General features: G+C 44.7%; 1 protein-coding gene across 3 annotated transcripts in view; it reads right to left on the bottom strand.

The window, feature by feature from the left end:
• Positions 1 to 17194, bottom strand: part of NAV2 (neuron navigator 2) — a 368440-nt gene that overhangs the window by 198394 nt on the left and 152852 nt on the right. For 2 of the 3 annotated variants that reach the window (XM_058027189.1, XM_058027191.1), the window contains exon 1: positions 3778 to 4514. The exons of the other annotated variant lie outside the window; for it this stretch is intronic. In XM_058027189.1, coding sequence (XP_057883172.1) covers positions 3778 to 4035 — 258 coding nt within the window. In that variant the 5' untranslated portion in view covers positions 4036 to 4514. Of the gene's footprint in view, positions 1 to 3777; positions 4515 to 17194 lie in introns of those variants that run through there. 3 annotated transcript variants of the gene reach the window in all.

Raw genomic sequence — 17194 nt, 5'->3', positions numbered from 1 at the left:
AGGAGAGTTTTCAGCAAATGAATATTGCAAAGAAGTTTACCAAGAAATACCAATTCCCAGCCCCTCCCCTCCCAGCCAAACAAAGCACAATTACAGGTAATTGCTGAACACACATATTTTAAACCCAGGTTAAATAGATCTCTCTTAACTCGCAAGTGTTTTAGTGGAAGGGTGGGACCAACCATTTAGCAAGGTCCTGATCCTTTAGTGCTGCTTAGTTACTGAAGGTACAAACAGTGATTATTTTAATTTATTTTTCAGGTTCTCTGGAGAAAGAAAATCAGGAATTTGGAGAATAAAATATAGCAGCAATAAACACAGTAATGAAATCCATTATCTCCTTCAGTGATATTCAAAATGGCATCTTCCTTCTTGCATCTGCATGAACAATTACACCCAGCCATGGACTCCTAATGGGCAATGATTTCTTTCTTAAACAACTAATGCAAATTTAGTAGCCAAATGCATCCGACTTTCTCAGAACCACTGAGAAATACCATGCTGTAGATGAGAGATGAGAATCTTGCTATCCACTCAACAGAAGTTTCTCTGGTAACAAAGTTAAATATTTCCAAAACAATTCTCTCTAAATATGGGTAGTACAATTTATTGGCGGTGTTTTCAAATTAGACACAATAAGCACCAGTGCAACAGTCAGATACTGTTGTGCACAACACAGGGGATTTAATATGGAAAAATAGAGTGTGTATATCAGTAACAGTAAAATAGGAATAATACTGCCATGATTCATCAACCTAAGATTTCCGACTAGCATTTACAACGGGCTTGATGCTAAAATTCTCAGGCCTTTCTTTGGAAAGTGCCCCTGAAATACTCTGAAGTGTGCTTTTTATAAATTGCACTGCATTTTAAAACACACTGCCCTTATAAAGCCGAAAGACACAAAACTTCCAGTTATATAAAACCCAGCTAACACACGTAAAACCATATCAAGAGGAACAAAATCAGCAAAACATTTAGAAGTTTTCACTGATATCACATTTGTGAGTGGGACATCTTGAATTTCAGCAGGTTTTTAAAAATAATTGGTGCTTTAATGAATACCACCTGCAGTGCTCATGTTCTCTGAAGAATCAGGTTCTAGAAAGGTACCAACTGGCACCAAGAAAGCTCACGAAGCTTTGCAGTGGTGTGTAAGTGGCTTGAAAAATGCTGACCCAGCATGAGAACATGGTATCCTCATAGGCTGGCTTCTGGACTGTGCTCTAGACTCTTCTACAGAACAATCAGTCCAATAAGCCACTAAATTTGGTATTATGTAGTGCAAAAAGGATTAAGAACAACTCCCTGAAATACTCCCAGAACCAAGAGAATTAGTCCAAGTGACAGAATCGCTCTCTCATTCTCCCTCCACCCACACAGGAGGATGTCCTTTCTTGTGGGCTGAAAATTCTGCAGAGGGACCAAGATCTACAGAGGAGAGGAGCCAAAACACTGGGCAATGGTCCAGCTTGTGGATGTAAACTATAATTCCTACTGTAAGAATATCACAGGAGATGCCAGGTGCCTGCCCAATAAAATTATGAGGGTCATGTTGGTGCTCCAGACAAACCCCCCAGAAGAGCAAAGTGATCACCCTCAGACTCTCAAGCTATTCAGACCTGGTGTTCAAGCCTAAACCTTACCATGGTTATTATCAGAAAGCACTTTTGTACCTGAATATAGCTGAAGTTCTTCCAAGATAAAAGCTCCAGCTGCTGAGCTATCAGCTGGCAGCTGTCCATCCATCCTCTTCCTCCTTCCTTGGCAGGGAAGAACAGTTGGAAAAGGAATGAACAGTGCCCTTGACACAACACATCTGGAAAAATCTCCCTCTAGATGTGGACTGCCATTCCAAATTACCACCTTGAATGGCAAAACCCTGCATGCTTTTGTGGGCAGAAAGATCAAAGCTCAAAGGATCAGCAAAACTGCTGAACAACAAAAAAATTACTGTGTTTATTCAGGATAATAGGTAGTGAAAAAAGCCTCACTGGTTCACAAATTAAAAGGTGCTGGTCATCTGCTCAGACTGCCAGCCAGAGATTACTGAGAATGCAAAGCTTAAGATTTCTCCTGCTGCTGAAGAAATCAAAAATGTAAAATTATCTGACATTTCCTTAGCCAAAATCTTTCCCTGTTCAAACATAACAAGTTAGCATCAAGACCCTTTCATCATCAGGCTACAAAAAATGGGGTTTGCTCCACATCCTTGTAAGGGTTAAAATCACCATAGTGTTGCCCTTAATGCTGCAAAGGCTCCCACTGGCAGATCTCCGTGAGCATAATCTGTTACAAGACGGGAAAGTATTTCTGAATAACAACCACTTTTTCAGCAATGTGGATTTCCATGCAGAAACCCTGGCACGTGTGAGAGAAAGGGCAGCAGATAATGAGATTTTGCTGACGTTTCATAATCACAAGGACAGACTCGGGCACGAGTGAGAGAGAGCACTTGATTATCTGGTAAGGGCAAGACGTGATGCACAGGTTGGTCTGTCTGCTGCCACTGCCCTCCATCCCTGCTTGGCTGTCTCCTTTTCCTGCTCTCAGTCCCTCAGGAACTGCTCCAGTCATATCTGTCTGGCCTGAGCAGCCCAGTACGTCACCCTGTCTACCAGCAGGGAAAGTGCAGCATATCCTGAAATCAGGGCATGCGGTCAAACACGCCCCATCAGCAGGCACGCTTGTCTGAAGGGAACAGGGTTACCAGGCCACACATTTCACAATCTAGGTGGTAGGGATGATCCATTATTCCTCAAAGAAGGAAAAAAAACCCAGGTGAGTCTCTGTCATCATTTCCCTCTCTCGGCACAATGGTATCACCTTCCACTGGGCTCAGATATGGGCAGAAGCAGCGTGTAACGTATATGGCTGTTGCCAAAACACATCCCAGGGCTGTAGAGCCATCTCTGGAGCACAGCAATCAATTGTGCTTGCTGCAGCAGCCCATCTGCTCTGCTCCCTCCCTAGCACAGTCACACACACGCTGTGCCCACGCTGCTGCAAAGCCCCAGCCACACCGACAACCTCCGACAACGACAGAAATCAAACCACTTCAGCAACGGGCATCTCTCCTCCCTGTACAGCAAGCAGCACATATAAAAACACATTAGAAGGCTGACACAGGTTAAAGGGAAACCTAAAATGTGTGTACTGCTGATGTGCTGCATCTATGATGTCATGCACATATAGCATTATACAGGCAATTCCACTTTAGTATTCATTTCCTACATAATCTGTTTAATTTAGCTGCACTGAATGACATGCATATTGTAATCTAGCGTCAAGCACTGGTTCCCATTCACTCCCCACAGAACGTTCACACAACTAGTGCTCTGGTACAGTCCATGACTGAACACAAAACACATCCGTGACAAGCAGCAATCCTTCCCCAGCCCAGGCACACGAGCCAGCCCTCACACTTAGCACCTCCAGAAAGCACACAAAGAACACACTCCACAAACACCATCTCCACCATCTCCCTCCTGCAAATCCCCCCCTCGGTTCAAACAGAGGCAATGGAGAAGGCAGCACAGGCAAGCAGCACACGCAGCCCCAGCCCTCAGCACCCCCATCAGCTCCATCACGCTGACAGAATTACACATGCCACTGTGTGCAACATAAAACATCCCACCACTGCAGACAGATGTTGGCACACACACACACACATCCCTTCCCTGCGATCCCATGCTATTTACCCCAGAAATCCTGCTGCACACTCAACACAGACATAAATTCTGGCATACACCGCCCCAGCATTCGGTGCCTGCTAACCTGTGTGTCAAATCCATTTTCTACCGAGCTACTCTTCCTCGCTGGGAGGCCGTCTCCCGCGTTTTCTTGTCCGCTGGATGATTTGAGAGGAATCTGGCTGGAATACAATGGCTTCGTCACCTCCACCTTGTTCCCAAACTTCAGGTAGCAGGGCTGTGGGATGGTCCTGGCTGTCGGGACATGCAGGATTGGAGCAGCGCTGTGGACGGGTTTAGGTAGTCCCGATTTCATTTTGGAGGCTACCAGGATGGCTGGCATTTTCTCTTTCTGCTTTCCTAACACGTTTCTGTCAGCAGCAGCAACAGCAGAGACAGCAGGCAGGGAGAGAGAAAATGACACGTTGGGGAAGCTGCTCTGCTCTAAAGCAGCCTGGTTACTGCAGAGAGCTCCAAAATCAGCTTAGAATTTAAAATCAACAATAAAACCAATTAAAAAAAAAAACCTTAAAAAAAAAAAAAAAGAAAGGAAAAAAGGAAAAAAAAAAAAGAAGAAAAAACACACCACTTCCAGTCCAAAATATCTCCCAGCTTTATGCCAGCCTTCCACCTGTTTCCTCTAATTTTATTTTCAGTTCCTTACCACTGTCCTCTTTCCTATTTCTGCTATGTAACTTGCTCCTTCCTTTCTCTATCTGACTCCTGCAATTTTCTTGCCTGGAAATGAAAGACTTTCACTCCATTATCTTGTCACTGCATCTCCAAAGTGAGGCAGCCTTTGGGGGGGAAAAAAAAAAAAAAAAAAAAAAAAAAGGAACCTGCTGCTGCATATGCTTCCCCTTCCGTAAGCACTAGAGAGTGAGCGAGCAGGATTTCCAGCTTAAGATGTCCTTCTTCAGCCTTAGCCAAGAAGCAGATGTAGCTCAGTGTGTTAATGACTGATGCCCTTGGATACAAGCCTTAGAGAATCAAGCTCCTTAAGCCTAAATAGCTGTGAACAGGACAACGATGCCGGAGCAGAAGGAGAAACGTCCGCTGACAGCGATTTTTAAATCAAAATACATCAGCGGCCACAAAATTTCCCGGCTCCCCTAGTGCTGAGCATAAAAACCCGGGAGGGCGGGGGTAAAAACAAGCGGGATTAAAAATGAAAGCGGTTCAGCGCGGAGCGGGAAGGGAGAGCAGCAGGCACAGCTCACGGTCCCGCCCGCAGTGCAGCGGGCTCGGCTCCCGCAGCCCGGGGGCCGGCACGGGCGGGACGGACCGACCGATGGACGGAGGGAGGCGGCTGCAGCCCGGCACCGAGCGGGCAGGGCGGGCCCCGATTGGCCCTGCCGCTCCCAGCACCAGCAACAAAAAAATAAATAAATAAAAAAAGAAATCGCACCCTCTCTCTCCGCAGGGGGAGGAGCGGCGGAGGGGTCTGGAGGGATGGATGCTCCAAAGGATGGATGGATGGATGCTCCGGGGGCGCGGCACGGACCGAGCCGGGGATCGGTTTCTTTTTGAAATTTGAAAAAAAAAAAAAAAATTCAAATCAAAACACCTGGAGGTGACTTATTGTTCGTGGCCGTTCGGGAAAAACTCCCGCTGCCAGCATCAACAGGAATTTGAATAAGCACAGTGAGTAATCCGGCCCTATTATAGCAACTCTTGGCTCTGGGGAGGCTCTCGGTGTCGCAGGTTCCTCCCCACGCTGCCGGGATCCCTTACAAGCCCCGGATTCCTGCCCATCCTGACCCATTGCAGAGCTGCACACGTTCCCCTTGCTGTGCACACCTGCACCATCCCGGCCGGGGGGAGATTGATATCCGAAATCAAGGCACCAAGCGATGGACACAGAGTGCCACAGCGCCCAGCTAAGGCTCTGACCTGTCCCTCACTACGAGAAAGACAGTGGGCAGGCACACCTTCCACTAGTCCAGGCTGCTCAAAGCCCCATCCAGCCCAGCCTCAAACACTTCCAGGGCATCCAGAGAAGCAAGGAACCTGCACTTGAATGTCTGAAATACACACTGGGTGAAGCGATTCATCAGGACAGAGGAAGCCCAGCCCCATCCAGGCTGTGAGCTGTGCTTGGGGAAGGGAGGCTCAATCATGCTCAATCATACATGGCAAGGGGAGCTGGGACCTGCCTATTTAACACTCAGTCTTTTCAGGAACTTTTACATGAGCAAACCTCAGGATTTTACAGCTGAGACTCTTTCAGACAGAAAAAGGAGGCATTTTTTGGATTGCATTGTAGGCATCTCCAGGGTGAAAGACAGCACTGTTGGATCCTTCTGCAGATGCCATCCTCAATGACTTACCCAAGGTTACACAGCAACCAAGTGGCAGAACTAAAAACTAAAGTCAGAAACTGTGCTCTACTTATTATCAAGTACTATTCTTCCTCTAACATTGCAATGTAAAATGTAATTCAAGTTCCCACACAAAGCTCACATGTTCTGTCTGTTGCTGGGATTTTTCAGCAATTCTGCTTCCACCTGTACCACTTCTGCTGGCTGTTTTGTAGTAAATACAGAAGGGTAAATTTTATGGTAGCTGGTTTTTTAAGTAACTGTTTCCACCTCAATCTCTTTCTCCACCAATTTCACATGGGAAAGCATATGTTCCTCATGATCCACCTCACTGATATCCCACCAAGACAAGTCTTCTAATGTTCTGCCATAACTGTCCACAATGTCAGCTTAAACACAGCCATATAAAACACTTCAAAACCCTACAAGTCGATAAAGAATGTAAATTTACCATCTGAGAGGACTGGTAGTCCTTGGAGCAGAAATGTGTCAGATGCTCCAACACCATTTCCATCGTTCCATGCTGAGAACTCAGCCCTGCTGGCTTAGGGAAGGTTGGGCTCCAGTAAGAACATCTTGAAAAAGATCCAGGCCTGAAAACCAGGCTAATTTTAGATCTGTAATAAAATACAGTAAGGTTTAAAAGCTATTAGAAGATCTAACTGACAGCTTTACACTCTGTTCTTCACTTACACGTTTATGAGGTTCATGCCACCAGTCCCTGCTGCACCCAACTTGCCAGTTTTTGTTGTTCTGTTTTTATCCTGGAAAACTGGCTAGGGCATGGGATACCAAACAAGCCACAGAGTTAATCTGACCAAAAGAAAAGGATTCATTTCATTGCTTCCATAACAATAATGGAATCTGATCCTTTGATGATGGTGGATTAAATACTCCACAGTTCCTTTGGACACTCAGAGGAGTTTTACTGATTTCTCAGTGTGCAGTCCAACCTACTGAATATGATTTCTTCTGAATACAGTCTATGATCCTGACAGATATTTTGCCAAATCAGTGGACATATTCTTCATCAAAGCTTAATGTGAATTCCTGACAATATATTTGAAGAGTGACCTAGAATTACTGCTTCTCTCATGGACTCTCATAGTTTGCCTCTAATAATCCTTTGCCTCTAATAATCTAAACCCTGGGGGAGTTTTGATGTTATAGATATTTTGCTTTACATATCTAAACATCCCAGCATAATGGCACTGAAATGCTGCTGTATCCAGTGGCAGTGTAGTCACATGAGATCATAAATTATATCACAATACAGGCTCTATCTGCAAAGACTGGCAACATCAATTTTGGCTGTCTTTGGAATTGGCAAGTTTTTGGGTTGTCTGTGTTTTTGGTTTTGGGTTGTTTTTGTTGTTGTTATTGCTTAATAAATTAGTTTTTATCTAGCTTTAAGGCTAGGATTTTTAGAAGAAACTACTTCTCTTAGACAGTCAAAGGGATCTGGGAACCTGTCTCTTATTTTGAAAAGTCCAATCAGTTTTCCCTTCCCTGTTTTGAGTCACCCAAATTTCTGTGTCTAAGGCAGGAGTAAGTACCCTTTAAAAAGGAGGTGAATTATCTAAACAAAAAGCAAGAGCTTCATTCCTTCCCAGAAATGTTGGGTAAGCCTATGACTAGGAGAAATTCCCTTGCAGCTTTAAGTCTGTCTGATGAGTATCTTTGCCTGAATAACCACAACATCCCCTCCTTATCTGCCTGTAGTTGAGGCAGCATCCACCCACTCCCCAAATGGGGAAATATGGAAGGAAAAATGCTAGAAACAAGCAGTTCCCTGTTAGAAAAAAACAATACAATGAAGCCACAACAAACCCTACTGATTTGGCTTCCACAGCTGATTTTGAAGCTCAGAAAGTATCACTGCTTTGGACTCAAGCTGTGACTGCTCAGCACCATGGAGTGTCACCTCAAGTGCCAAGACTCTGGTGTTGAGAACTGGCTTAATACTCTCAAAATTTTAGTGAGCAGGCTCATGTGAACTCAAGAACTTAACACACCAGAGGAAACTATTTGAATGGCCTGTAGTTCAAGAGCTTGTAGGCAAGTCAGCACATTGCCCAAAATAAAGGCAGGGAAGAGAACAAAAGCCCAGAGCTGACTGCTCTTGAACAGATGATCTTTATGAATGAGATGAATGCTTCTGGAACAGTAAAACCACTGAAGCTGCCTCCACAGCCCACACATTATCAATTAAAAGAGGGTCTCTATACCCCAGTGGAAAGAAAATGTTTGTATGAATTGCATGTGGGTATTGCAAATAAAATAAAAACCTTGATGAAATATTGCAGTAAGATCAGAGAATCAGACCTTCCTTTCAACTTGTGGTTAATATTCATCCTCAACAAAGCCAAATGTTACATTAGCCTAAATGGAAAAACCATGTAGAATTATGCTATCAATTAGAAGACCTCATTAGCTGGTCTGGTGATTCAGAACTGCTGATGGAACTGAACTCAAGGCTTGAAAATACCTTGATCAAGTCTATCCTCGGCTTTTAGGCATCAAGGATGGATCAGCAATCTCCCAGAAAAATAATTTCAAGCCGAGGTGAATATCCCTAAAATGTGTGTCAGACTGTGACACAGAGTCAGAATCAGAGGGCTGAATTGTTCTCTCCAAGCCATTCTCATCAAGGCAGCTGTCACACAGACTGTGGGCACGCTCAGCCCTGGCACAGCTCCATCAACCTCACTGAAGTTACGACAGGAATACATACGGATCTATTTTTGGTACTGCAGGCGTTCTGCACATTCACATCCATCTTTTGTTCCTCATCAGTATCAAACATTGAAAGGGCTGATCCCATCTGTACATTCATATTACCATTCCATGAAAGAACCCATAAGGATGTAGAGGAGTAAAGGTGTAAACCCCTTAATTTTTTGTTGTGTTCCCCCATGGGGAACAGTAGAGATTAGAAGGAGGAATGTGGATAGAAGCATTATATAATTTGGCATCCTCTCACCACAGCAATTATAATCTGTACATGTGAGTTCTTTATATAGAGCAGTGAGAAGAGGAGGAAACCTTGGTTCTGTTCCCAGTTCTTTTGACAGAAATCTTGTCTGCATTACACTAATTCTGATCTAAAATTCCACTTGTAGTCCCCTGACATGCTTCTAATTTACACTGGGTTTAATTCCACTTCATTTTATAATGGTGTAATATTTTTAAAAATATAGAAGCCAAGTTCCACCTGGACAAGAACATCTGTTCCACTCATTTTCAGAAAATACACAGGAAATGTCACTGGCCACACCAGTGATACAAGCAAATAAGCAAATGCTCTTGCATGGTGACAGAAAACGGCACCATTTATAATTAGCACCTTCTGAACAATGCTCACATTTAATCCCATTTCTGTACTAGAGTGCTGCATGGTTTTTTAACGTAAGCCTGGAGTAGCACTGCACTCCATAACTTCATACGTTTCTATTGTCACAGCAAATGCAAACTCACAGCTTTGAATTCATTATGCTCCCATTGCTTTTGGATTTGTAGCCATATCAGTTTCCCACAATCTAATAAAAACTGGGCCCTGCTGTCTTGAGACACTGACTGATGGGAGTTCTGTGATGGGCTTTGAAAAGGTCCATCTCTCTGACCTTGCATGTAAAGTTCATTCCTCAGACCTAAACTCATCAGGAACAGGACTGACAGGGATGAGGAATGCAAGAGCTTATTTGAATTAATGTTTTCTGTGGTGGTGTAGGATGCAGATGCTTACTGTTTGTCTGTGCCACGGTCACAGCAGCAGCGACCGCAGTGTAAAGCATACACACATGAATAATCTTTATGATCCTAACAGAGGAGCCCTGTCAGGCCAGCCCATAGCTCACCTTGACCTGCACATCTCTGTGTCCGTAGCAATGGACATCATCTCTCCCTGCCACTAACAGCACCTGCAATAAACACTGCAGCACTGTTTTGGAAAGAGACTTGCAGATCACGTCCTCCCGACAGAGATGTGCATCTGGGTATTCTTAATCTGTCCATGTGTCCTTTGTTTCCACAAGGTTAATGGTACCAGCTCCTATATTAATTCATGCCTGACTTGACATTGCCTATGGCTTGGTGTGTTTGGAAAAGCAAAGAAAACACCTGTGACTAGTGAGCACATCACAGAAGGAAGGTGATGATGATGATGATATAAATACCACAAGCTACTCTTGACTTTAAGAACCGTCACGTTAAGATGAAATGTGAAGGAGAGGACCTAAAAAAATGCTCTCTTCCCTCTGCTGCTGTTCTCTCTTCCCCTCTGGAGAGTGGCATGTTAAAAATAGCCACCACTTACAAGCTAACAACCTCACATCATCAGGTAGTCACCTTCTGTAACCTTGCTGGCACATTTCAAATGAACCTGCTCCATCATCTGGAAGAGTTGTCAGAGCCTAAAGGCAGAAACCATCTGAGAAGCAGATTGGAAGAAAAGGCTGTATTTCAAAGCCTTTTTACAACTGGATCTGCTTAAGCATTCCAACCCACCCTCAGCTGCCATCAGTCTCTCCCACATCAGCAGTTCTGAACAAACACAAATTGGCCAGATTATCATTAAGCAACTTCAGCTATTTTGTAAAGAGCAAAGTTGCACTACTCACACTAAGTAGATGGGACCAGATTTTCACTTGCCCAAATCAGTGCTGTTTCTCTACAGCCAACATCAGAATTTGCCTTCCAAATTCGAAGTATTTATCAAAATCTTCTTTACAGAGCGATCCAATCCTATAATACACTCACATTATCTCCACTCCCCTCAGTACAAATTTCTAGTAAAAAAATCCTCTTGCCTACTGACCCAAGCATCCAGTTGAGCTGGTGCTGCACCGTGCAGCTCTGGAGCCATGGAACAAGTGCTTGAGGTGCTCACCCACTGCCAGCTGATGTCAGGGAACGATGACTGCCATCCTACACTTCCAGTTTTTGCTAAATACACTTCACAACCCAAGCCTGCAGGCAGCCACTCTTCCCTGGAATCCAAAAGAAAACAAAAGGGAGCATTTCCACATTTCCACAGGGCAACCGCTCAGCAGCAGCTCTGTGCTGGAAGTCACCTGCAATGCACCACAGACTGGCACTAATTGCAACAACATGAACACCAGCTATTTCTGAACGTGTTACCAGAAAAAAATAACATACAAACCTAGATTGTCCACACTGGTATCAAAGGAAACACAGAAAGTGCCTAACATAATGCTCTGAAATGAATGCTGCCTACCTCCTTTAAAGAAAGATTTGTCCTGAGTTGATGTTTATGGAAAATAAAAGCACACCCTAGTCAGCTAAATTTTGGGGTAATGGTTCTAGTGAAATTCTTAAATCAAAAAGTTCAGGGAAATTTCTTCAGATTTACACAGACATAAATCAACCATCAACCCAACACCATGACCATTCCTGAGAGTCAACATCCCCAAAACCAACCTCCATTCCCACTGTGATGATCTAGCAAGGGAATTTGATGAGGATTACCTAACCCATAAACTGGGGTGGGGGAGAAGCAAATAGGAATAACTCATTTTCTTTTAAAAAACCTAAAAACCTCATGTCTGTTTGAGGGAGAAAAAACCTAAAAACCACAAGTCCGTTTACTTGCACCTGCTGAATATCACACTCAGTTTTAAACAGAAAGCTTAAATAATCACTTTGCAAGGAAATGTACAGAAAACAGTTATTCTTTAATCTCTCTATTAACCTAGCACAAAATAATCAAATTTAAGGTGCTGCAGGTCCACTGTGCAGCCTCGTGCATGGCAGGGTCAAGCTTCCCTTCTCAAATTTCCTTGTATTTCCTTTGTTCTCCCATTAGCAAACTGATAACTAACCCTCCTGTGCTGTTCTAACACTGATTTTTTTCAAGCATTTTTAATATCCACCATCCAAAATTGACATTAAAACCTAGTCATGAATGCTGTCCTAATATTTTGTTTCCTACCAAATCAAAGGAGGTTCCCACTGTAACGATTAGTTACACATTTGTTGCCCTAAACAGCTCTGATATTTCAACATTTAATCAATTTTAATTTTTTTAAGGTGACAGGCTTCCTGCCACCCTGAGTTTTACCCATGGTGCTGTACTGAACTCAATGGTTTACAGCCACAGTATGAAAACCTGACAGGCTTGCATTCATTTTACACACCCCATCAATAAGATTTTGAATAACACTGCTCTCACCATCTGGAACATTTTGGGAAGGTATAAGTGTCAAAACAGCCCATGGCCCTACTAGAGATCTGGCTGATGTTCATCACTGGACAACAAACAACACACTAAGACATAGCACTGAGAGAGAAATTTTCTGAATTTTGCATTTCCCCTTGAAATGTTAGCAGCAAGGACACTGTAACACACAACCTTTTCCCAAACAAACAGCACACAGATGATGGAATGATTTTCTGTGTTTTGAGACATAATCGCTTCCTGAATGAGAATTAACACGAGCTCTGTTTATTCCAGCGGTAGAACAACCTGTCCCAGCTGTCCAGAAACTCAACTGACTGCACAGTAAAATAATAATAATAGTAAAGGCAGTGTAGTCAATGATTGCTGTCACAACAGTGGTCCCTGGCTGGCTGCTGGCACATGGGTCAGCTCCTCACAAGCAAAGCCCTTCCCAGCTGCTGTTCCTCCCATCCCCGCTGGCACACGCAGCAACGCCGCTGCAGCTGCTGCATTTCAAAAGGCATCCATCTGCTCAACTTCCTAAAATGACTTTAAAGAGTGGGATACAACAAACACATCTGCTACCCTCAGCATGTTAAAAAAGATCATCTGGAAATTAACTGGGAAATTATAAATCTTTTTAGATGGGGATTCACTGTGAAGTTCCAATGCACGTGTAACATCTGTCCCACCTTCAATTATAGCTCAAAGCTTTGCACCTCTGGCTTGCTGAAGAATCAAGGCAAACTTTAGTGGTAACCAGCTCTGTATCTCCTTATCTCACTGCTGGAGTTTGCTCAGGCCAACTGGGCATCCATACATTCACCTTTGTCACTTCTGAAAGGCTCGACTGGATAAAGCCTTGAGCACTTGGTCTGGTCTCATGGCTGACCCTGCTCTGATTAGGTCACACTGAAGACCTCCTGAAGGACCTTTCAGTCTGAATTAACCCAACTATTTCCAAATACAATGAAAGAGAAAAAAATTAAAATTCCATCAGTACCTACTGGAAGAACTGGAAGTAGAAACCAGCTATGAACAACAACCTGGTCCATCACAAGAAAATGCTGAGGCAGGAGGGCCAGCAGAAGACACCAGCAGATCAGATTTTAGCAGGAAAATGTTAGCACATGTTAAAGTGTGATCTTCCTTTTGGTTCTTCTCTCACATCTCTCACAAACACAAATGTGTAATCACTTTAAATTATGTGAACAGATACTCACATCTAGGATTTGCAATTTACATTAACCTAGCCTGCATTAACAGCGATTTTGACACCAAATGCAAACCACAGTGCATGTTTTCACCCTAAGGTACAGCATGTGTGTACCCTGCAGCACCAGGACACCTCAGTGAGCTCCTTGGCCACCTGCTGCACCCTCAGCAGAATTCAGGCAGCCCAATCTCATCTGCAGAGCACAGGCAGAGCTGGTGGAACACCAGCCAGGAGAGACGTGCATCCTCCACAGGTCTGTGGGCCCCAGGAAGGCTGGCAGGAACGCAGAGAGCCATGAGAGAGCCCTCACAAGGAGCTGCCATGTCCATTGGGGAGGTGAGGGGAATTCACAAGGACACAGAACAAAAGCAGCCCTGGGGAATGTGTTACCACCAAACTGGGAACCAGGTGGGGTGTGCTGCCTAAGGGCTTGTAACAGGAATTAGTTTTTGATACTCAGTATTAGAGCAAAACCTCTGAAGTGCAGCACTCAGCAGCAGTGCCAACACTGTTCTGCATGTATACAAATGAGAAACCCATTTTTCTCTGCTGTAAATAGCTTGTGCAATTAATAGCAGTTAGCTTTTCCTGTCTTTTTCCAATTACAGACTCAGGAAAAAAAGGGCATATTAAGTTACCTCATGCAATTCTGGACCACCTACTGCTAGAAGTGCAATTTGAGAATGAGATGCTACTGCTAATTATCAAAATTAAAACCTGAAATAGCAACATTCACTTTAAAAAGTGAGATGATTTCCTATTGCAGGCATAACTTTCCACTGCTCTCCCCTGCCAACAGTTACCACTTTTGTATGAGACTTCTGGACTGAAACTCTGATCACAGAAATGCCATCATCCAGAAAACCTTTCAAAACATTTCGGGTCACCATTTTGGGTCTTTCAAAACAAAGCCATTTATTTACCCTTGGCTAATTACCTTTTAGTCTCTCTGCACAGACACAAAATATTTGTGTTTCTATTTTGTCTTTTCTTTTACATTTTCAGACAGCTGCAGCCATTTCCAAAATCATCATAATATTTCCACCATGATGTTGGGAAAAAAATTCCTCCTGGACAGCACCACTGTTAATACAACAACAAAAAAATTACATCTGTGTATGCATATGCATGTGCACACACACACATGTAGTGTGATCCGAATAAAAATGTGGTGATGTCTAATTTGACCTGAGAAAACCAGAACAGCACATCGACATAAACAGGAAAAGTTCGACAGTATTTGCAGCACAGCATCACCAATCTCTCTTACCCTGTGCTGAACAAGCATTTGCAATTCAAAGGAATAATTAGCATGCCAAAAAAATTCAGAGCACTAGCAAATACCAAAGCTTTAACTTGGCATTAGCAAAGATCAATAAGAATTCATCACTGTAAGCCGAGCACTTGCTGCATATCCCCAGCCCAGCCAGGATCACATCCCCAGCACAGCCAGGATCACATCCCCAGCCCAGCCCAGCCAGGATCACATCCCCAGTCCAGCACAGCCAGGATCACATCCCCAGCACAGCACAGCCAGGATCACATCCCCAGCACAGCACAGCCAGGATCACATCCCCAGCACAGCACAGCCAGGATCACAGCCCTAGTACCCCCAGGATCACATCCCCAGCACAGCCAGGATCACATCCCCAGCACAGCACAGCCAGGATCACATCCCCAGCACAGCCAGGATTACATCCCCAGCCCAGCACAGCCAGGATCACATCCCCAGCCCAGCCAGGATCACATTCCCAGCCCAGCACAGCCAGGATCACAGCCCCAGCACAGCACAGCCAGGATCACATCCCCAGCCCAGCACAGCCAGGATCACATCCCCATGGCAGCACAGCCAGGATCACATCCCCAGCACAGCCAGGATCACATCCCCAGCCCAGCACAGCCAGGATCACATCCCCAGCACAGCCAGGATCACATTCCCAGCCCAGCACAGCCAGGATCACAGCCCCAGCACAGCACAGCCAGGATCACATCCCCAGCCCAGCACAGCCAGGATCACATCCCCATGGCAGCACAGCCAGGATCACATCCCCAGCACAGCCAGGATCACATCCCCAGCCCAGCACAGCCAGGATCACATCCCCAGCACAGCCAGGATCACATCCCCAGCCCAGCACAGCCAGGACCACCCAGACCTCAGAGCTGCAGGGGCAGTGCCTGTGCCCGGCGCACTCCAGTGCCCATCGCGCCCTGTGCACAGCTCCTGTCCCTCTGTCACAGCCTGGCGTGCCATGTCACCTGCAAGGGTCACCCAGGCCCCATGGCAGCCAGGCCAGTTCCATGTGACAGCCTGGCACCCTGTCAGCCAGGTTTGGCTGGACAGCAACAGGCAGAGGGGACAAACAGCAGATGGCTTTTCCTATCTCCACAGCAATTTAATCGCAGCGGCCGTGACGCCACTGGCGTGCTCCACGCCACCTCCAGCGCCCTGCCGCGGGGTGAGCAAGCTGCCCTCCCCAAGGGCAGCCCTTGTGACCAGCCAGCAAGTGTCTGAAGTGCGGTCAGGACACAGCCATGCTCACTCAACTCCAACTTGTAACAGGAACAGAGCACGACACGACACATCTGACCAGCTCAGGCAAAAAGGAAAAGTGCTTGTACTGCAGGAGAGTTATGACACTGGAAATCAGGGATATGGGATGAGCCCAGAGCCACTGCTGAGCTCCCCTGTAAATGTAGGTGAGCTGGCCTGACAGCTTGGCAAACACCTCAAATCAGGCTGCCCAAAATAGAAACAAGTAAAGTTAGTTGCTGCTTTGAAAATGTATTTCTTGGCTTTCTCTTTATGAACTGTAAAATCAGATGAAAATGCCTGCACACTGTCCCGGGCAATGTGAGAGCTCTGCTAACAGAAGCACCTCAGATATTAAGATGTCACCAGACAGAGTTTTCATTTAAGCAGGGGAGCATTCTCCACCTATGTAATTAATGCTGATCTACATTTGTGTGACCCAAAGCCAGGTTCCTCTGCACTAGAGGGGATGTGGGGATGACACAGCTGATATGCAGGCAAACCCTGCAAAAAAGGAAGGCAAAGGCAGCAACTATACTCTTAGTAAAGAACAAAGACTATCAAGTGTGTTGTCTTTTCCCAGCCTTGACTGAAATTAGGAAACAAGCAAAAAAAAGTTTAAGCTGGTTGTGTTTTGCTAAGTTGGTGAGAGCATGGTGTTGATAACACCAAGGTTGTGGGTTCAATCCCTGTATGGGCCATTCACGTAAAAACTGGATTCAATGATTCTTGTGAGTCCCTTCCAACTCAGAACATTCTGTGAATGTGTTTTCAGCTCCTTAGCAAGACAAAAGTAAAAACCCCAAGGCACAATAGTTGATTTTATATTTCCTGAAGGGTATACTAACATCAGTTCCCCAGGCTAGACAACAAACTTGGGCTCTTTGACATATCCTGGGGACTTACACACATGGATGCAGCAGCAGCTAAAGAAAACAACTGTAATTATTCCCAAACCTCTATAAATCACAACAGGGGAGCAGTTGGAAGCGGAGATAGAGCGCCAAAGTTTGACAAATGGAAAAGACAAAATCATTGGAAAAAACCTTTCTGGGATGTGTAAGGAAGTTAATGAAGAGTAGAAATAAATAAAGTATTATAGATAGGTTATTTGTAAAAATATCTGTAAAGCAATCTAAAATAACAGCTTTCTCTTTTGATGTTGCTATCTGTTTTGGGTTGATGTTTATGGCACTACCAAGCTCCAAACAAATGAGATATAAAATGGGGAGGGTTATGCAGATAACATTGTTAGGG

This window comes from Melospiza georgiana, chromosome 6 (assembly GCF_028018845.1).
Source record: "Melospiza georgiana isolate bMelGeo1 chromosome 6, bMelGeo1.pri, whole genome shotgun sequence".
Lineage (NCBI taxonomy): Eukaryota > Metazoa > Chordata > Aves > Passeriformes > Passerellidae > Melospiza > Melospiza georgiana.
The sequence above is the reverse complement of the archived record's forward strand: the minus strand, read 5'-3'. Positions and strand labels throughout refer to the sequence as shown.